This window comes from Talpa occidentalis, unplaced genomic scaffold (genome assembly GCF_014898055.3).
Source record: "Talpa occidentalis isolate TD23 unplaced genomic scaffold, MPIMG_talOcc4v2.1 talOcc4.11, whole genome shotgun sequence".
Lineage (NCBI taxonomy): Eukaryota > Metazoa > Chordata > Mammalia > Eulipotyphla > Talpidae > Talpa > Talpa occidentalis.
Window position 1 is genome coordinate 101,199,630 of NW_023601104.1, and position 20,608 is coordinate 101,220,237.

A 20,608-nucleotide genomic window follows, 5' to 3' on the forward strand; every position below is an offset into this window, starting at 1 on the left:
TTGACATGAGTGGAATCGTTCCATATTCGACTTTCTCCTCTGACATATCTCACGCAGCTCCATCCCCCGTCCCAGTCAAGCCATCACAAATGGCAAGAGTTCATCTTTTTCATGGCTGAGTAGTGTTCCATGAGTCCACGTCGCTTCTCTGTCCACGCATCTGTCGTGGGGCACCTGGGTAGTTTCCTTGGCAGCTGTGAACAGTCACAGCAGCTCTGCTGACCACAGCCACAGGGTGGTGCCCACAACATTTGAATGAATAAACAAGCCCCAGTTAGTCTTAAAGAGAAAGAGAATTCTGAATGGACTCAGCCTGGACACTGAGGACACTGCATTGCGTGAAATAGGCCCTCTCGGCGGTCAGCTTCCCCGAGGCCTGAGGGGGGCCAGCCTAGAGGCATGGAGCGGCAGGGCGGGGCTGGGCTGGAGGTGATGCTGACAGAGGCTGGGTGCACAGGGCAGGAGGGAGTCCTGGGCGGGGGCAGCAGAGACCGTGAGTGCGCTGACGCCCCTGACCTGTGCACAGCGCCATGGTGCGCTGGCCACGCACGCCACAGCCATCTTGGAACAGTCGAGTGTGGTTGCCCAGCCAAGGGAAGGGAAGTGGGTCCAGAGCGGCCTGTGACTGAAGGCCTGGGGGCCAGCGAGGAGCTGCCCGTGGCTCCCAGCCAGCTGCTGGGCCCTGGCTGGACTGGGAGTCTTCTGCCAGCCTGCTGCTGCCCTCCCGCCCAGGAGCCCACTCTCCTCCCTGTGCATCTCCGTGGGCGGGGCGGGGCCGGAGCTGGCCAGGAGCACCCTGCCAGCCTCAGGTGTGCCTCCACAGCGGGGTGTTTGCTGCTCTGTGGCTTCCCAGGGAAGCATCTGCCTCTGGGGGCTGTTTCCTCCTCTGTCCAGAGAGGGTGGGAACAGCTCCTGCCTGCCAGCCTGGCCTGTGTTGGGGGCTCCAGGCCTGTAACCCTGAACCCCATGAAAGGGGAATTGGCTGAGGCCAGCCCACAGGGGCAAGACGGCTGGGGCTCTGGAGAGGGGCCTGGAGCAGCTGGGGACCAGATGGGGACCCAGAACCTGCCCTGTGAGCTGTTAGTCTGGCCCCTGCTGAAGGGGTGGTGGGTCCTGCACAGCTGACAGTCCCCCGCCATTGTCTTGGATTCTGCAGCAGATTCCCAGCCGGTTTGGGGTGAGCAGGGAGCCAGCAGGAGTGAGGGGACTTGCACAGAGGGGCCGCGAGGCTGCCAGCCAAGACCTGCCCTCCCTTCTTGGCCTGGAGGGCCTGACTGCAGGGGGCCCGGCCCTAGGTCTCCCACCTGTGCACTGCACTGGGGAGCAGGTGGGGCGATGCCTCTCCCAGCCTGGGGTGGGGGGCTCTGCCCCCTGGGGCCTCAGGGAGAGGAAGACAGATGGGCTCCAGGTAAGGCCACCTCCTGAGGCCCCCCGCACCCCAGGACAGAGTAGGTGATGGTGCCCCCATCCTGGCACTTGGCCACCACTCCCCTGGAGGAAAAGGAAGTTCTCAGCTTCCCCTGCCCACTCGTCTGGCCCTCCTGGGTCTGTGCTCCGGGACATGCCCAGGGGGAATTCCTGAGTGGCTCTGGCCTCCCAGGGTATGCGGCAGGGAAGGGGGTTGTTGGCGGGTCCTCTTCACCAGCACCGGCTCTTGGCGTGTCAGACCCAGAGCAACGGGTCTTCGGAGGAGAAACTGAGGCCCCGGAAGGGGCACGGCCTGCCCAAGGTCCCGGGGAGGGCACAGCCCAGGGCTGAGGGTGATCAAGTCCAGGGCGGGTGCTCCGCCCCTCCCGAGGGGACAGTGCCCCCCAGCAGCCCTGGGCCCCCCAGCAGCCTCCTCCAGGAAGGCCCCTCCCCTGCCTCTAAACATCCATGTTGATGCCCAGAGGGGAAGCGCTGCCAGGAGGGGGATCCTGGGTTCTGGGGGGGGGCATCCCTAGCACCCCATGGGGGCCGGGGCCCTGGGGAGCGCGGGCTCTGTGACGCGGGAAGGCAGGGCTGAAGGGGCTGCCAGGCAGCCAATCAGAGCGACCGTGGGTCCGCGCGAGGCTGACGGGGCGCCCACCCCTCCCGGGCGGCCTCGCGCCCGTGGCCCCGCCGCCCCTCAGCTCCCGGCCTGGTGCGCGGTGGCGGGGCCGGGCGGGGGGGGGGGGGGGCCTGGGCCTCTGCCCGCGGGTTTTCCGCGCTTGCGGCGGGCGGGGCGGGCGGGGCGGCCGCGCGGGGCGGGGCGGGGCGGGGCGGGGCGCGGGGACTATTTGAGGCCGCCCCGGGCTCGCCGGGCAGCAGCGCGCGGCGCGGCACAGAAGACACCTCGCCCCGCGCCCCGCCGGTCCCGCCCGCGGCCGCCCAGAGACCCCCCGCAGGAAAGTGAGCCCGGGCGCAGCAGCCGAGGTGGGGTCCGGCGCAGGGCTCCGCCCTGGGAGAAAGGCAGGCCGGCAGGGGTGGCCGGGGCCGGGCGGGGTGGCTGTCAGACCAAGGCCAGGCCCCCGCCTGCGGTGTCCGGGTGTCCTCAGCGGGGACGGGCACCCACCTGTGGCTGCAGGAAGAGGGGCCGGGCTGGAGGCTGCAGGAGGTGGCACCCGGACCCCGGCCTCGGAAAGAGAGTGAGGAGGCGTGGGCCTCTGGAGAAGCTGGGGTGAGCGCCTGCAGTGCCTGGGCAGCCTCTTCCCGTGGGGCGCCAGCCTAGAGCTGGGCTTGAAGGAAGTGGCCGCGGCCCCGGGCCATGAGGGGCCAACAGACCCGGGCCCAGACCCCACCCGCCCCGAGCCCAGCCAGCGCCGGCCCTTGGCTGTGGGGTTCTGCCACATCCTCTCGGCAGTACTGGGAATTGGGGGTCCTCACCCCCTTTCACAGATGGGGTGACTGGAGCCTGCGATGGAAGGAGGTGTCTGGCCATAGGCTGAGCCCACAGCGGTACCTCCCACTGTGCCGGGCACCTCTGGGGAGCTGCCTGGTGGGTCCCGGTGCTGCCAGCCTGAAGGGTGGGGGTGGCCAAGTCGTGCGGTAACTGCAGGGGCTGGGGCGGGACACCCTGGCATCTGTGGGGGCTGGGGGCGTGGGTGGTGAGGACAGGCAAGGTCAGTAGGCAGCTGCGCCATCGGGGTGGCCCTTCCCTCACCCCAGCGACCTGGCAGAAGAGGGGGGCCGGTCACCAGGGTGGGGCTGAGCAGCTGTGCCATGCGGAGGGCAGGGCCGGTGAGGGGAAGTCAGGGCATGAGGAGGCAGGGCCGTGTGCCCAGTGGCCTTGTGCCTGGGGTCTTGGTTTTGAGGTGCCCCAGAGCACCCCCTGCTTGGTCCTGGAGCCCAAATGGATCGGGGTGGCAATGGAGGCTCAGCAGTGACGGACCCTGCCAGGGCATTTGGTGAATCCAGTGTGTGTGGGGGAACCAACCTTTCTGGCCTCCAAGTGGCTCAACCGCACCGGGGGTTGGGATGGGGGGCTGGGCTGGTGGGGGAGCAGCAGGGCCTTGGGCACATCTGGCAGGCGTGAGCTGAGCCTTCACACCAGCTGCCCAGTGCCTTCCACACCCAGCCCAGCCCCTGCCTCAGTATCTCCCCCCGGATGATGATCACCCCAGCTGCCTGTCAGGCCAGAGGGCGCTGCGGGGCCGAGGGAAGCCGCCTCTCGCACGAGCCACTGGCACATTCCCTTTGGGTGGTGGGGCAGGCACTGTGGGACAGGTCACTCCACTGGCCAGGGAGGCCCTGCCCTGAGTGTGCCCCATCCTCAGACTGCCGGACACCCCCTTGGGGCAGCCAGGCTCCTGCCCACCATCCCGGCCTTGCTGTGACGATGGGAGGGGCGGTGGGTGCAGGGGGCGATGTTTCTGTGAATGTGGTTTGCAAGGGGGGGCCGCGGAGGCTGGGGGACTGGAGCCGGCAAGTTGCTTTCCAAGCCCAGGGGTTGGCCAGAGGCACATGCGGCATTCCCCTGGTCGGTTCTGCAAGACGAGGACAAGAACTGTGGATGGCAGCGAGGAGGGGGCGGGGCGGGCAGCCAGGTGGAGGCTTTTGTGGTGGTGATGTCACCCTTTTTGGGAACAGGCGGATGAGGTGGGAGCCAGGAAGCCTGGGTTCCTGTTCTGAGTGATGGTGTGACCCCGCAGCCCGTGGGCCCCGCAGGCCTCTGCCCCCACATGGAAGCCTCTCCAGGTCCTGCCCCACCCATGCACTTAGGGGGCACTACGGTTACTGCACACTGGAGCCCCGAGGCAGGGGGTTGCCCCGTGCTCCCAGCCCAGCAGCCGTGTCTCTGCATGGTGACCCAACCCGACCCCAGACCAGAAGCGCCTGGCAAGGTGGGGCTGAGTTTGAGTCCTGCCTGCCCGGCCTGGTGCTCAGTCATCTCGCTGGACCTCACTTCTGGGTCTGTCCAGGGGCAGCAGCACGGCCGCGCGGGACCCAGGGTGGGCTCAGGCCCTACAGTCCCTCCGGCCATCCAGAGGGTGGGCTGTCGAGGAAGGACTTGCCAGAACCAAGATGAGGCAGGTCTCTTGCCTGAGGGGCTGGCACCCTGCTTCTCCCCGCCTGGGGCGATGCCGGGAGGGGAAGAGGAGCTGAGGGTGCTGGGAACCTGGGGCCGGGGAGGCTGCGCTGTTGGTGCCTGACTGCAGGGCGTGTGCGGGACTGTCCACTGTGACCGCTGACCCCACCACTGTCCCGGCCCCCGCCGGCCTGCAGGTCTGGGCCAATGAGGCTGAAGGTGAAGATGTTCTTCCAAGGTCTTCCGGGCCGGCAGCCGGTGCCAGGGCCCCCCGACTTCCCTGCAAGCCCCGAGAAGCTGCCGTCCTCGTGGGAGGCAGAGTCGGAGGCCTCTGAGGACCCGGAGCTGCCGCTGGACGCTGAGGTCGCCGTGGACGCGGCCCCCCTGGAGAGGGAAGAGGAAGACCCTGAGAAGGGGAAAAAGAAGAAGAAGTCGAAAGGACTCCCCGACGTGCTCCACATCTTCAACAAACGGTGGAAGAAGAAGGGAAAGCCCAGCGCGGCAGAGCCCCCGGGCCCGCCGCAGGCGGAGGTGCGCGCAGGGCAGGATGGCCGGCTGCCCACAGGTAGGCTGGGGGCGCGGGGGGCTGGGGGCCCCCGCTGGCCGGAGTGGGGCTTCCGGGGTGGGCCGCCCTCCCCGAGGGCCCAGAGCCGGCAGGGCAGACGCGCTGGGGCGCCTGGCGCGCGGGCGGGTCAGCCTCTGGGGGCGCGCGCCTCTCCCCGGGGCCCCCGCCGCGCTGACGCGGGTTTCTGGGCGCAGTGGAGGAGCTGAAGGCGGACCTGGAGCAGGGGCGGCTGGAGGCGGCGGGGCCGCTGCTGGCGCTGGAGCGCGCGCTGGGCGCGGCGGCCTTGGAGGGCGCGAGCGCCGAGGAGCTGGTGCGGCGCCAGAGCAAGGTGGAGGCGCTGTACGCGCTGCTGCGCGACCAGGTGCTGGGCCTGCTGCGGCGGCCGCTGGAGGCGGCGCCCGAGCGGCTGCGCCAGGCGCTGGCCGTGCTGGCCGAGCAGGAGCGCGAGGACCGGCGCGCGGCGGAGGCCGGGCCCGGGCCCTCGGCGCTGGCGCCCACGCGCCCGCGGGGCTGGCTGCGCCTGTGGCGGCGGGACGTGGCGCGCGCCGCGGAGGAGCGCCTGGCCCGGCCGCCCGGCGAGGCCGCCGCCGGCCGCTCGGAGCTGGAGCGCGCCTTCCTGCACATGGGCCGCACCATGCGGGAGGACCTGGAGGCCGTGGTGGAGCGGCTGAAGCCCGTGTGCCCCGCCGAGCTGGGCGTCGTGGCCGCCTACGCCGAGAGCTACCACCAGCACCTGGCGGCCCAGCTGGGGGCCATGGCGGAGTTCGAGCTGTGCGAGCGCGACACCTACATGCTGCTGCTCTGGGTGCAGAACCTCTACCCCAAGTGAGCCCCGCGCCGGCCTGGGCTGCAGGACCGAGGGGCGGGGAGGAGGCCTGGCCCCGGGGATGCCCCCCGGGCGGCTCTAGTTTCCCGGCCCCGTCACATTCTGCGGGGAAGAAACAGGCCGGGAGAGCTGGGACCCGCGGCTCCTGTGCTCCCGGGCCGCAGACAGTGACCATGGCGGGGAGGGATGAGCCAGGAGGCCAGGGATGGTGGGAGCCCAGAGCAGGGGTCCTGACCACCGCCTGGGTCAGCCCAGGATGTCCGCCTGCCCCGGAGCCCCTCGCGATGATCGGGGTGAGGGGTCTTGAAAGGGAGGAGCCTAGACTTGAGCGGTGGGTGAGGTGGGGTCCTTGGGGGCAAGGGTGGACACAGGAGTCGGGGGGAGGCCTCATGCAGAGCCGCTGGTGGCCAGGTGGGGGTAGGAGGACCTGGGCTGTCAGTTTGGGGGCTGTTTGGAGCAGGAGCCGGGGTGACGGAGTAAGAGCCAGCGCAACGATTCCACCCAGCTGAGCTGATGGGGGGCTCACCTGAGATGGGGAGGCAAGGCGAGGGCGAGGAGCCAGCGGGACTCTGGGGCAGCCAGACAAGGCACTGAAGGAAGTGCCCTGCTGAGGGGCAGTGCCAGGCACACCTCCCTCAGGCCACCCTCTGCCCACAGCGACATCATCAACAGCCCCAAGCTGGCAGCCGAGCTGCAGGGGGCCAAACTGGGAAGCCTCTTGCCCCCCAGCCAGATCCGGCTGCTGGAGGCCACGTTCCTGTCCAATGAGGCGGTGAGTCCAGCTCCAGCCCAGGCAGGCGGAGGGCGGGGAGGGGGCAGCAGAAGGGGGGGGGGGCGCCCCAGCACTGCACGTGGTCAGGATGGTGGGCTCAGTGCTGCCCTCCCCCTGCCCGCCCCAGGCCAGCGTGCGGGAGCTGATGGGCCGAGCCCTGGAGCTGGAGGCAAAGCGCTGGGCCCAGGACGAGGCCCCCCAGAGCCTGGACGGCCACTGCCACAGCGAGCTGGCCATCGACGTCATCCAGGTAGCAGCCTGCCCCTCGGGCCCCTGCCTGGCGCCGGCACCAGCACCCAGCCAGCCCTAGGGCTGCTGCTCAGCTCAGCCCCCCCACCCCCCCCACAGATCCTCTCCCAGAGCCAGGCCAAGGCCGAGGGCATCACCCTGGAGCTGGGCGCGCAGACCAGGCCGGTGCTGCAGGCCGAGCTGTTCATGTTCCTGAGGAGGTGGGTGTCTGCGTGTGCGGGCCGGGGGCATCCCATCAGGTCAGTGCCCCCCAGGGAGCCTTCCTGCTGCACCTTCCTGCTGAGCCCCAGGGGAGCAGACCCCCCCATTCAGCCAGGCCTGGGAGCAGCCTCTGTGGCACAGGGGCTGCTTGTGGGGGGCTGAGGCCTGCCCCCTCTAGCAACCCCGGTCTCCCCTGCTTCCTCTGAGGACGCGCCCGCCAACCTCGGTCCCTCCTCCGGCTCTCACTCTCAGTGCTCCCAGGGCCTGGCCTGGGCCCTGGTGGGAAGCTGCTCACTGGCACCCCACCCCCCACCCCCCACCCCCCACCCCCGTCTTGCGTGTGCTCCCACATGCCCTTCCACCTCACCAGCTACCAGCGCTCCTTTGAGGAATTTCTGGAGAGAAGCAAACATCTGACAAACTACAGGGCCAACGTCATGGCCAACATCAACAGCTGCCAGCTGTTCTGGTGAGGGCTACCAGGCGGGGGCTGCCGCTGTAGCTGGGCAGGGGTGTGGCGGGAGGGGAGATGCCGCAGCAGCGAGCTGGGAGGACAGGGCTGGGGGCGGCCGGCCCGGAGGTGCGGCCCTGCTTGCACCTGCTCCCGCTGCCTGGAGAGCAATCCTCGGGAGGCGGCCCCCGCGCAGAGAGGCCCGTGTCCCACCGCCGTGGGAGCCATCGAGGGTCGGGGCGAAGAGATTGTCTGGGCATGCCCCGCGGTCGCCTGGCCTGGGCACGGCCTAGGCTGGGCAGGCAGTGACCGCAGCCCCGGCCTCCAGGTCGTCTGTGGAGAAGTGGCAGATGCGCCAGGACGTCCCGAGCTACCTGCTGGCCCCGCTGAAGGAGCTCAAGGCTCGCGGCCTGGACGCCCTGCTCCAGGACCTGTTTGGGGCCCTGAAGGTAGCGGGGGCCTCTCCCCTGGGGTGTGGGCTGAGGCAGCACAGGAGGGGCAGGGAGGACTGGCAGGCAAGACCGGGCCGGGGAGGCTGGGGGCCAGTTGTGGTGCGGCTGGAGCTGCCCTGGTGAGGGGCCCTGGAGGGGGGGCCCAGCCAGGGGTGGCCTCAGAGGGGCAGCAGGGGGCTGAGGGGAAGGAGAGGAAGCCCCAGCACCCTCCCCCACTCATGCTGCGCCCAGCCCCCCGAGAGTGTCCTCACTTTCCTCTGGCTCCCCGCCCTGTCCCAAGCCTGTGGGGAGGCGGCGGCCACGTGGGCTGTGGGCCAGGAAAGCCTCAGAGCCCCTGGTTCCTTTAGCAGAGGGTGAGGCGGGGCCTCGTGGAGAGAAGAGGGGCGCCCTGCCGCTGTGGAGGCCCGGCCCGGACGCCCTGGCTGCAGGCCCTGTTTGTGCAGGAATTTATTTACTAGGGGGCGGTGGGGAAGGCAGCAGGGCCTGCAGGTCTGAGGTCTGCGCTGAGCCACAGCGGGCAACCTTGCCGGAGGGCGCGGAGGCCGCCCCGCTAACTGTGCCGGCCCTGGGGTCCTGGAGCCCCGCCCTGCCCCGGCCGGTGCGTGTCCACACGCGGGTGACCACACGCCCGCCCGCCCTCGCAGCCGCTGTTCCGGCAGTTGACGCAGACGCGCTGGGCAACCCCGGAGCAGACCCTGGAGGGGATCCTGGCCGCCGTGCAGGCCACGCTGCCGGGCTTCTCGGCGCTGCGTGGCTGCTTCCGCGAGGTGAGGGGGACGTGCCGCGCATGGGCTGCCGGGCACGCGGTGCCCACAGGTGGGGGCGAGGGCCCGTGGCCACGCCCAGCCTGCTGCTCCCCACAGGAGCTCATGGAGGCTGTGCACCTGCACCTGGTCCGGGAGTACATCGGCCGCCTCAGCAAGCGGCGCCTGGTGCTCAGGACGGCGGAGCAGCAGCAGCAGCTGGCCGGGCACATCGATGCCAACGCAGAGGCCATCTGGGACTTCTGCACGCAGCACGTGAGCCCACCCCACAGTGCCCGCCTGCGCCTCTCTGGGTCCGGCCCTTCGGGCATGGGATCGGGGCGACGCCCTTCAAGCCGCTCTGCCCACAGGGCTCCCACGCCGGCTGGCTGCGGCACGCCCTCCCCGCGCTGGCCGAGATCATTCGCCTGCAGGACCCCAACGCCATCAAGATCTCGGTGGCCGCTTATGCCGCGCAGTATCCCGACTTCAGGTGAGAGCAGACCCGGACCTGGCAGCAGCTTGGCCGCTGGAGCCCCGTGGGCGTGGGGTGCTGGCCATGCCTGCGTGGGCCCCAGTGCGCCAGCACCCCCGACTGCGGCTCACTCCGGCCCTCGTGGAGCCGGGCAGCCCCTCCCGCAGGGCACCTCCACACGTCCTAGGACACAGGCCCACCGTCTCAGAGGGAGGCGGCAGTCAGCCCTGCAGCCGGCTCTGGTGTCAGGGCACTGCCCTGCCCGGCGTGGGCCAGAGTCCCGAGTCTGCGCGGCTATGCAGGGCCATGTGGAGTTGGGGCCTCAGCCTGGGGCTCCGGGGCCCCGGCCGCCTCTATCTGGGGAGCCAGGGACGTGGCTGCTCTGCGCTGAGCCTCACGTGGCAGGGAGGCACGAGCAGCCTTGAGTTAGATTGCCCGCTTCAGCCTGGCCAGCCCCGCCGGCCCCCTCCACCCCTACCCCCCACCTGGTTACCAGCACACCCAGCCGCCCACCCTCCCACACCACTCCAGCCCCCAACCTGCTCATCTTCCCAGGGACCGAGTTATCCATCCGTCTGCTCACCCACCACCCACCTGTGTACCCCTCACCCACCCAGCCAACCTCCCACCCACCACCCACCCACATACACATCCACCATCTACCCCACTTGTTCCCCTGCCGCCCACCATTATCCCAGCAGCCATCTCTCGTCCCTGGAGGGTGCCAGGGTCTGCCCGGGGTACAGGACACTCGAGGCACCAGGCAGACCCGCCCAGCCTTCCTCCCTGCCCGCTGTGGTGGGCTGAGCACGAGCAGCAGGACAAGTCACCAGAGGACAGGCCGGGAAGCTCGGCAGTGATGAAAGCTGCTGACTTTGGGGGTGGGAAGGCTCATGGGGGGGTGACATCCCAGCCGAGACCCGCAGGGCAGAGGAGCTGGTCGGCGCCAGCGCGGGCTCACGCGTTCCAGGAGGAGGGACCAGCAGAAGGCCTGCATGGGCAGGGGCTCGGCGGGCTCCGGTGGATGGGCGGCCAGGGGAGCGAGGGCCCCATGTGGGCAGGGGTGGCTGCGGGGCCTGGGCACCAGGTCAGACTGACCGGACCTCCCCTCGCCAGCAAAGGGCACCTGAGCGCCATCTTGGCCATCAAGGGGAACCTGTCGAGCAGCGACGCCAGGAGCATCCGGAGCATCCTGGACGTCAGCGTCGGAGGGCAGGAGCCCTCCGTGCCCCTGTTCTCACTGATAAAGGTCAGCTAGCTCTGCCTGCGCCTGCCTGCCGTGTGCGCCCAGCCCTGGACCCACCTCACCCGCCTGGCAGAGCCGCCGCCGCCCAGCCCTGCTGAGGCCCAGGCTGAGCAGCTGGCCTTGGACAGCCCTGGCCCGGTGATCCGCCTGTGGGGACAGGGCACCCACGGGGCGCCCCGAGCAGCTGCAGACGCCGGTTGCCCGAGGGCACTGACGGAGGGAGAGGCCCCGAGCCGTCGCGTGCGCCAGAGCGGCCTCTTCACGCCGGGCAGCCCCGGGCCTCGCTGCCCACTGCTGGACTCTGCCCGGCCAGATGGAAGGCGGAGCTGCTGGGAAGGCAGGGCCTGGAAGGGCAGGGGGCCCAGACCCACGTCACACCCCAGCCTCCCTCAGCCCCAGGCGGGGCCCGGCCAGGAAGTGGTCCCCGGCGCCACCCTCAAGGGTTCCACAAAGATTTCCAACCCGCGCTCGTCACCCCTCGGGTCCTGCAGGTCACAGGCCAGGCAGGCTGCGCTGGGCTCCGGGGAGACTTGCTGGCCATTCCGCTCCCACGGCTGCCCGAGCCTGGTGGCCCTCCCTTGGCCGGCGGCCGCAGCCCCCACGCCGCGCACGCTGCGCCTGCCTCCTGCACCGGGCCCCGCGCTCTCCGACCCTCTGGCCGTGTGTCCACCCGGAGGCCTGTACCTCCCCCTCTGTCACGGGACTGACCAGCGGCCTTCATCCCACCGGCAGCATAACTGCCCTTGGCCACGGAACCGGCCCTTGCCAGGGGCCCAAGGACCAGGACGTGGACATGGGGGGGGTCATTCTTTTGCCTCCATCCACCCTCTGCCCTGTGGGGCGCATCGCCCTGTTCTAGGGGTTCCATTACCTTCCTAGTCTCTGCTGGCCCCAGACCCTCAGCACGAGGGGCTCCTCCAGGCCCTGGTGCGACTCAGTCTCTGCGCCTCTGAAGGGCCGAGATGAGGTCCGGGCCTTGCACAGGTACTGTGGCCAGGAGCCGGCGTGTGCATGGGGCACGGAGGCCTTCGTGCCTCTGCAGAGCATGGGTGTTGTTGGTTTTGATGGCACTGCTGTTGTACCCAGGACGAGACCCGGGGCTTTCTAGCCTGACATAAAGCTGATCTCAGAAGTGGCTGTGAAGGGTTTCTCTGGGGAGCGGGCTGGGCCGCAGTGGCCTGGAGTCCAGCTCGGGGCCTGGCCTGTGGCGGTGGGGCTGCCTACTCTGTGCCTGTTTCCTCTCCTGGAAGTAGGGGCTGGTGAGGGGGAGCCCGCGTCCTTCCTGAGGGCACCCTGGGGGGCGCTGAGCACCCCTTACCCCTGTGCACGGGCCTCTCTGCTACTTGGAAAGCCAAGCTCAGGGCTGGGAACCACTGGGTCGGAGATGGCCTGCCAGGAAGGCCCGGTCCTCGGCATGTCTGTCCGGACAGGGTTCCTGGGGCAGGGACGGGGACCTGGAGAAGCCGGTTCACTCACAGGAAGGGTTGAGGGACAGAGGGGCTGGGAGGGGGCCTCATTCCCAGCCCCTTCCTAGCATCACCCTCTCCCTCCACACTGCAGCCCTCACCCAGCAACCCCAGCACCCCTTAAAGTGTCTCCTGGCCTGCTGTTGCCTCCCAGGCTTGACACTGGCAGTGGGGGCGAAGGATGGGGAGGTGGGGGTGGTCCCAGGAGACCCGTCCAGGGTGCCCTGGGGCTGGACTGGGCCTGCCCGTTCCTGCAGCTCTGGGTGCAGGTGAGCACCCCACCCCACCCCCCGGGCGCTGGGTGGGCGCCCTGGCTGTCCTCCCAGAGCACCAGCGGTGGACAAGGAAGGAGGCACAGCGGGGCACCTGGCCTGCTATTGATGGAGGACAAGAATAGAAAAAAACAAAACTGAAAAGGAGGCGCCACAAGACCAGAAGGCTGGCTCACAAGGAGGTGGGGGTAGAAGAGACCAGCACAGCCATTGACACAGCTGTGGGAACCAAGATCCTCAGGTGCAGGCCACACAGTTGCGGAAACTAGTATCCTTGGGCTCAGACGCCTCGATTACAAAGCATGACACCCAAGCAGGTATTCGAGCTGCGCTGCACATCCAAAGGCAAAGACACGGAGATTGAGCCCACCGTAGACTCTCCAGTCCCTCTCAGATTCTACATAGTGATCCAAAATGAGCAACCAGGGCCTCCCTGGTGGCGCAAGGGGTTGAGACACAACTGCAGCCACTGCAGCGCGATCGCTGGCCAGGGAGCGACCCACATGGCGCGGCAGACCTCTCCTGTCTCCCCGCCGCTCCCCCCAGCAGTGGGTTTCAGTCAGTCTGCCTGTTCTGCTGCTCCCCACTCTGTCTCTGGTGGATCCTCTCACCACTGCCCCCGCCCCCCGCACCTCTGACCTGTACCCCAGCTCTTGTATGCATAAATCAATCTTTAAAATCAAAAACAAAATTAGCAACCAACTGACAGCTACAGCGGGGCGGTCTCCGCCCTGGCCGGGGCAGCACTCCCTGTGCCCACCTGTGCCTGTGCAGGTGCTTTTCTCCAACTCTCCTCTGCAGGGCAGCAGCCTCCTGCCTGCCCGTGCTCTGTCCCTGCCAGGACCCCCTCAGCGGAGGCTGCCCTCCTCAGGCCGCCCGCCTGCGACCCTGCAGGCCTCTCAGCAGCGCTTCCTGCCCGCTGGCGTCTATGCAAGTGTACTTTCCTTTTCTGTGCCTTGCCCTAATAAACCTGCCCTTTAACTCTAACGACCGTCTCTGTCTCGTGGAGAAACTCGCCTTGAACTCGCCGCGAGCCGCTGAAACGGGAGCTCTGGGGACACCTTCCCCAGCGTGACCCCAAAGACCCCGCTCTGCAAACCCACAGACTCCAAAAACCACAACACTAGCACCTGGGGCAGGGAGGAGGGAGGCCATGGTCCCCCAAGCCCCAAGGTCGCTGCAGTTGGGAGTTGGGAGGGGCTGGGCCCTTGGAGCTGGGGGGGGGGACCCCACGGCCAGAGGACGCAGGCGGCGCCTCGGTGGTGCCCGCTGCTCCTGACACTGGGTGGGGCCGCAACCGGGCGACGCCGGGTCCTGCCTGGAGCAGCAGCCCAGTCACAGAGGGCTCCATGCCCCTCACTGCCCATGGCCTGCAGGAAACTCCCACTAGGGGAGGGTTTGTCCCAGAACGGGTGAGTCACGGGGGGGGGGGGGGGGGACAGAGGAGGGGCCTGGCCAGGGGCACAAACCCCTGTGGACAGAAAGGGCCTCGGTGCACTAGGTCCCACCCCCACCCTCTCTCTGCCCCACCCTGCCGGTCACCCTGGGCCGCCGTTGGGGGGGTGGGCAGGGGCTGCCATAAACCCAGGGAGCCGGTAGAGCCAGGCCCAGGGGCCGGGAGAATTGGGGGAGGGAGGGTGGGAGCTGGGCTGGGCACATTTTCCCGGTGAGGGAAAACCCCTGAGGGCTCTGAGGGCGATTTGGGAGCGGCTGTCTTGTGAGTCTGGGAAATGCCCAGCTGCTGCCACTTGGAGCAGGGGGGCGGGCAGTGGGGAGGCCAGGGGACCCCCAAGGGTGGGGGCTGTCTGGGAGAGAGGTCAGTGAGGTCGGTCTGGGGCTGGGCGTGTGGGCAGCGGGTGGGCTCTGGGGGAGCGGCTGGCTGGGGTCCTGGTTCCAAGAGGGGGCGTGAGGGGCCGTTCCCGGGTCACCCACAGGACCCCCACCAAGCCCAAGCCAGAAGGCACCCAGAGGGGATGGCCTTGAGGGGAGTGCAGAGCCGAGAGACCCGGGGAGGGAGTGTGGGAGTCTGCCCAGTGCAGCCTGACAGCCCCCGGGAGCACCTGCATCTCCACAGGCTGCCCTGGGTGGGCACTCTGATACTCCCTCCGGTGTCTAGGCACACAGAGGGGGCGGGCCCAGCATAGAATGGGGCACAGTGAGGGGGGGCAGGGAAGGGGTGGGCCCTGGCCCCACCTGGCCCCAACCTGGGTGTGGAGAAGCAGGGAAGATGCTCAGTGGCTGCTCGTAGGGGCGGGTGGGAGCCACCTGCAGGGCGTGTGTGGGAGGGGCAGGGAAGGGAGGGGGAGGGGCGGGAAGGGGCAGAGGGCAGGGAGGAGGTGGGGAGGGGGAAGGGCAGGGAGGGGACGGGAGGGGGAGCACACTGTGTGCTCGGGTGGGCCCTGGCTGCTGCCTCCCCCGGGGGCAGGTGCAGGTGGTTTGTGCCAGAGCCTCACTGGGGGTGGGGGGTCATCTGCCTTGGGTGACCCAGAAGTGAGGCGCTGTGGGACGGGGGTTCTCTGAGCCTCTGGGTGGTGATGCAGACGCTGCACCTGCCTCGAGGACCTCGGTCCCTCTGGGGCTGGCCTCCGGTGTGGACAGCTGCTGCCACCCCCGCCAGGAGACCCCCAGGAGGTCCTTGGTGGCAGCCCTGGGCCCAGGGTCCAGCTCGGCGGGGATCCCCAGTGCCGGGCTGCAGGGAGAGGCTCCCTGGGCCGAGGACAGCGCCGCAGCCCTTTCCCCACCGTGTGCGGTGACCGGCGTCCCCGGCATAGAAACTCCCGGCCCCGCCCCGAGTCCCGTGCGGGGGGCCGCGCGCCGCAGGCTCCCGGTGGGGCTGTGCGGACGGTGTCAGGGGGCAATTTAGTGAGGTGAAAAGTTTAGTTTTACTCCCGGCCGGCAGGCGGGCTGGGCGGCTGGACAGACGAGGGACCCGGCCAGGCCGCCCAGGGACGAGCCGTGAGACGGGCCGCGATGACCGGGAATGCCCACTCCGGGACGCGGAGGCTGGGCCAGGACCTGTTTCTGTGCCAAAGGTCGGCACCGGGACCAGACAGCCCAGCAGGGAACTGGGCAGGCTGGCGCCCCTGGAGCAGAGTGCGGGAGAGCTCAAGCCCCCCGGGGGCGCAGACCCTCCTCCCACGGGGCGCCCGCCCACTGCCTCTGGGGAGTTCATTCACCACCCCCCCAGCCTCGCCCACTATTTCTCCCACAACGCAGCGGGCAGCGACCTGGGCTCCTGGACCAGCCAGAGGGGCACTCTGGGCAAGGGTCAGGCGGGGACAGCGGTCCGCAGGGACTGCAGAAAGCAGAGACGAGTCCACGCTCGGTCCAACTGGGTGTTCTCCCGCGGGGCTGATAGCCCGAGGGGACTTCCTGGCCAGCACGGGCCACGTCTGCAGCCCCGGTCGGGGTGGGGGCCACATACCAACTGGCCAGCGGCTGTGTGAGGGGCAGGTGGTGTGAGGGGACACAGGTGAGGGCTTTGCGCGGAGCTGCCCCAGGGCCCGGGCTCAGCTCCAGGGTCGAGCCTGGGATTCACCATTCTGGGAGTTGTCACCCACAAAACCGAATCTCTCTCCTGGTAGAAGCTTCTGGAAAGTCACTTTGGCGGCACAGGCAGCCGCTGCGCTGGGAACTGGCTGCAGAGCCTTGGGGGGGGCCCTTCTGGGGCAGCCCCGCAGGCAGGGGGCCGCACGCCACGGTCCCGCCGTCGCCCTCTGCTGGCCGGGTGGGCGCCCGCGGCGGGCGAGAGGTGCCGCAGAACCGGGAACAGCTCACAGGGGAAGCCACTGAACCAGTGGAACTAGAAAGGGCAGGACAGGCCAGACCCAGAGGGAGCAGAAGGGAGGACACAGCAAGACTCGAGCAGAGATAAGAGTCGCTGGACACGCTGGCCAACCTGCAGGACAGCAACGCAGCGAGGGAGGGCCGGGGCGAGCCGGGGCAGGCCGGGGCAGGCTGGGGCGGGCCGGGGTGTCTCCACTGCGTGGTGGTTTCGCGAGTATATGCGAGTGTGAAGTTATTCAACTGTGCGCTTCAAATGCATGCAGCTCGCTACGTGCTGATTGCATCTCCATAAAGGCATGTTTTAAGAGCATGAAGACCTGCTAATGTTCTGTCGCATCAGACTGCCAAAAAATGAGCAAGATAATCGCCCGCAGTTCTGACAAAACTGTGAGGAAGGGGCTTCTTCCCCGAGGGAGGATGCAGCAGCCTGTCGCGCTGGAGTCCACCTTGGCGGTGCCCCTGAAAGTGCGTCTATTCTCGGAGGGAGAAAACGAGCCCGCGTCTTACTCAGTTGTCATTAAGATCTTACTAATTTCTTTCTCCTCTGTCCTGGTGAACCGCGCTCACTGTCTGCTTTGTCACTGACACCGAACGAGTTCAGGTCCTGGCTCACAAGGAAAGGCACGCGTGCCACAGACGGAGCCCAAGGCGGAGTTGGACATCCACCCCCACCCCGAGTTCACAAGGGGAGCGGTCATGAATCACGGCACTAGGGCAAAGAATTTGATCCGGAAAGTGGCGAATTCAGGCCATCGGAGTGAAAATCTTGTGCAAAACCGAGACCCGGGTGAACGTCTCCTCGATGCTGTCACGAGCCTGCTGCCTGCTAGAGGGGCTGCCGGCGCTTCCCAGGCTCTAGGACATGTTTCTGTGGCTTTTGAAAATAAATTCAGACAAGACCTGGCCTGGCCGCCACGCTTGGCGCCCCGTCACAGCGTTCCCCATCCTGCACGGCGGCCCGGGGCCTGCCCAACAGCGGCCTGCATCCTCGCTGCCCTCTGCCCTTGGTAGCGCTGGAGCCCGCTCTCACCTTTGGCGGGGCTCTGGGGATCGGCAGGGGTGGCGGCATCAGGAAGCACATGCTGGATACACGGGCTGCAAATACAATGGTTCTCATTGTAGGGAGACCGGAAAACCCCAAAATGTCCAGCAAGAGGGAAACAAGACAGGTTGGCTGTTCACAAAACGAAGCAGGATCTTGGGGCTGACCTGGGCAGTTCTGGCTTGGGCAGGAAAGTGGCAAACAAGGGTGAGGCCTGGCACTGGCGCTGGCACCCAGTGAGGCCCAGTGTGAGATGCCCAAGCAGGTGCTGTGCCCGCATGGGTGCCTTGGCTCCCCGCAGCAGGGCCGCATGGCCATGGGCCCTGGGGAGCCCGCACCAGGGCATGCACAGATGGGTACCTGGGCCCTCACGCTCCCTCTGCTCACAGCATGTGGTGTCTGCACCCAGGGGCGCGCGTCTCAGCTGTTGCTGAGTTCCGGCCTTGCTAGTCAGGTCCTCCCTGCTGTGTCTGAGGGGCCATCTGCGTCCCAGGTGGCCAGCTGCGGTCCTGTTGGCGGGGCAGCCAAGTCCAGGCCGGGGTCTGTGACCACACCAGTGCCAGAGTGCCACACCCATGCCAGAGCGCCCCTGTCATTGTCTCTTGCTCTCCATCGCGCTGGCCGGGGGATGGGGATGGGGGGGGGTCAGTCTGTTCTTTGCAGACCAAGACATTCTGACGCAGCCTTTAGGAGCTGGACTTTGGCCGACCAGGGGGGGGGTGTCCCCTACGAGGCTCACGAAATAATGCCAAATGCAAACAGAGACGTGGGCCATTTTCCCCAGGGCAGGGGTGGGGGCGCCTGTGACATGACAGCAGGAGAAATGGACCGTGGGGGCGCTGGAGTGGGGAGCCTCTGCGCTGAGCACCGAGGAGGCCTCGCCTGGGGCTGGGGCCTGGCAGGCTAGGGGTCACAGAACCCTCTCCGGCATCTGGGGCGGAGACTCCCTGCTCAGATTCGAGGGAACAGGCAGCGTCTTGTGGGCGCACGAAGGACAGTTGATGAAACCCCCCGCGCGTGGTGCTGCAGCCGGTGGGGCAGTGAGGGACTTACACTGCCTTGTTCTGATATTTTGTTTAGTTTGGACAGTTTCTGCAAGGAAAGAGCTCTGGAACTAGAAAATGAATGTTCCTTAAATGAAAATCGATGTAAGAGGTGGATTTCACTTAAAAGTGAGCTCGCTGCCCTGGCATTGGGTGTGGTTAGGCTGGGAGTGGGGCCACCCCCACGGGTCGGGCTGGGGTGCCCTGACGGGATGGGTCAGACCTTCTGTCTGTGATTCCGTGGGCGGCTGGCTGGAGGCTCAGGCTGAGGCCGGGGCCAAGGGTCAGCGGAGGGGAAGACACCGGCCTCTCCCCTTCCCGGAGAACCACGGGAGGCGTGGGGAGGGCAGCCCAGGCCCCCAGGACAGGCTGGCCCCAGCGCCCTGTGTCCTCTGGATCCCTCCCCTCCACCGCCCCAACCCTAAAGGAGACCCAGTTGCTCTCTTTGCCTGGTTGTGGCCCTTCCGTGGGGGTTAAGAACCCTCTGGAATTAGGGCCCACCTGGTGGCGCAAGGGGTTAAGCACCGCACTATGAAGCAATTTGCAGCCTCTGCAGCACGAGTTCAAACCAAACCCCGGCCGGCCAGGGAGCTGCCCACATGGCGCGCAGACCTCTCCTGTCTCGCCCGCTGCTCCCCTCAGCAGTGTACTTCGGTCAATCTGCCTGTTGACCGAACTCTGTCTCTGGTGAATCCTCTCACCTCCCACACCTCTGGCCTGTACCCCATCTCTTGTATGCATAAATAAATACATCTTGCGGGGAAAAAAAGAACCCTCTAGAAGCAGCAGCTGGCTCCTGTCTTCAAGTCTCCGGGGCTGTTGGCCTTCAGGTCCGGGAGTGAAAAACAGCTAGTCAGGCTCAGCCCACAGAGCTGTTTCCCTGGGGATGGCTCCCCCAGGCCCAGCCCCATCACCCTAACCTGCTCCCCGAGAGGGCCTGGCCCTCTTGCATGGGGAGCCGTGGGACCACCCAGCCAGCCAGGAGCTCGGGAGTCCTGCTGTAGTCACATGGCTCCTGCCTCAGCTCCCCGGACGCCATGTGAGGATGCGAGCAGACCTGTCGATGCCCCTGCCCCTGGGGCTCCCCAACACAGAGACACACATCCACATGCCCCCCAGGCTCCCCGACACAGAAACACACATCCATATGCTCCCCCAGACTCCACGACACAGAGACACACATCCACATGCCCCCCCAGACTCCACGACACAGAGACACACATCCACATGCCCCCCCAGACTCCACGACACAGAGACACACATCCACATGCCCCCCCCCAGGCTCCCTGACACAGAGACACACGTCCACATGCCCCCCCAGGCTCCCTGACACAGAGACACACGTCCACATGCCCCCCGGGGTTCCCACATAGAGACCCGCATATGCATCGGAATGGGAGAGGCAGGGCTTGCTTTTTCCAAAGCCACCTGAGGATTGTTCCAGAGTCTCTGGTGAGGGCTGAGCCCCTTCCTAGGCTGATCTAAAGAGTTGGGCAGGTGTGCGAGACACTGAGGGGCAGGGCTCGGCTGGAAGGAGAGTCAGGTGGGCACGGGCAGGGCCTCTGTGCCCTGGAGAGAGGAGCACCCCCGCCCAAGGGGGTCAGGCATGGGGAGCCCAGGGAGGTGGACCCAGGGCAGGAGTGGGCCAGGCCTGCCTTCTGCGTCCTCTTGGCAGACAGGCAGGCGGAAGCCCCTGGCTCAGGGGGCTTTGGAGAGGACTGGGCCCTCCCTACCGGCAGGGCCAATGCCCCACCAGTCCTGACTGTCGCCCTGAGCGCCCCTGTGCTGTCCTGGGGCAGATGCCCTATGTCCACCTGCTCACACTGCTCAGCCCTCAGATCCCGGCCTGGGCATGGGGCAGCAGGACCCGACTGCCCACCCCTCCTGTGGCTGGGAGGAGCGGCAGCCCCCAGCCCCCAAAGGCCGGCAACCTGGGGAGGGCAGGTGGCCTGGCACAGCCCAGCCTGCCCAGGACCTGCAGAGAGCCGGGCCCACAGCAGGGCAGCGGGTGCCAGGGCTGAGAAAGTTCTGGGGACCCTGCCTCCAGGGAGCCGGCGGGGCCCTGCGCCCATGCTTTGGAGGGTTCCTGCGGCCTCTGGAGCACCCATCTTACACCCTGATGCTCTTCCACTGGGCTGCTTCCGCCCCCTTGTGGCCGCCTCGAGGCTGCGGCCCTGCCCCGCCCCTGCCTGTAGCCGGGCGACTCCTGGAGTCAGCCATGGAGGCCCCGTCTCTGCACAGCCCCAGCAGCGCAGCACCGCCCGACGCTGGGGAATCAGTGCGAGGGAAACGAGAGGGGCCTTTTGGCTGGAGCACTCGGAAACGGTCTTGAGATCGGCGAACAGTCTCGCATCTTTCTACCTGAACAGGATCTTTGTTTAAAAAACGCGACTTCTGGGGCCTCCCTGGTGGTGCAGGCGGATGAGCACCACGCTGTGAAGATGTCCGCAGCCTCTGCAGCGCGGGTTCAATCCCCACCGGCTGGGGAGCAACCCACATGGCGCACAGACCTCTCCTGTCTCGCCCGCTGCTC

General features: G+C 67.7%; 1 protein-coding gene across 4 annotated transcripts; it reads left to right on the plus strand.

The window, feature by feature from the left end:
• The first annotated feature begins 2,318 nt into the window (after positions 1-2,318).
• Positions 2,319-10,481, plus strand: TNFAIP2 (TNF alpha induced protein 2). 4 transcript variants are annotated; one of them, XM_037504054.2, is made up of 12 exons: positions 2,319-2,394; positions 4,684-5,051; positions 5,246-5,876; positions 6,535-6,649; positions 6,777-6,899; positions 6,998-7,098; positions 7,470-7,568; positions 7,879-7,999; positions 8,647-8,769; positions 8,866-9,021; positions 9,117-9,238; positions 10,337-10,481. In XM_037504054.2, the coding sequence occupies exons 2-12, from the start codon at positions 4,694-4,696 to the stop codon at positions 10,476-10,478; spliced, it is 2,091 nt and encodes a 696-aa protein (XP_037359951.1). In that variant the 5' UTR covers positions 2,319-2,394; positions 4,684-4,693; the 3' UTR covers positions 10,479-10,481. The 4 variants fall into 4 exon arrangements, with proteins under 4 accessions (XP_037359951.1, XP_037359952.1, XP_037359953.1 ...); XM_037504055.2 differs by lacking the exon at positions 2,319-2,394 and adding an exon at positions 2,405-2,638; XM_037504056.2 differs by lacking the exon at positions 2,319-2,394 and adding an exon at positions 2,739-2,956.
• Positions 10,482-20,608: the final 10,127 nt, after the last annotated feature.

Coding starts and splice junctions, on each gene's coding strand:
- TNFAIP2 (XM_037504054.2), top strand. CDS start 4,694: ATGAGGCTGAAGGTGAAGATGTTCTTCCAAGGTCTTCCGGGCCGGCAG. Junction 5,052..5,245: donor GGATGGCCGGCTGCCCACAG/GTAGGCTGGGGG, acceptor TTCTGGGCGCAG/TGGAGGAGCTGAAGGCGGAC. Junction 8,000..8,646: donor ACCTGTTTGGGGCCCTGAAG/GTAGCGGGGGCC, acceptor CCGCCCTCGCAG/CCGCTGTTCCGGCAGTTGAC.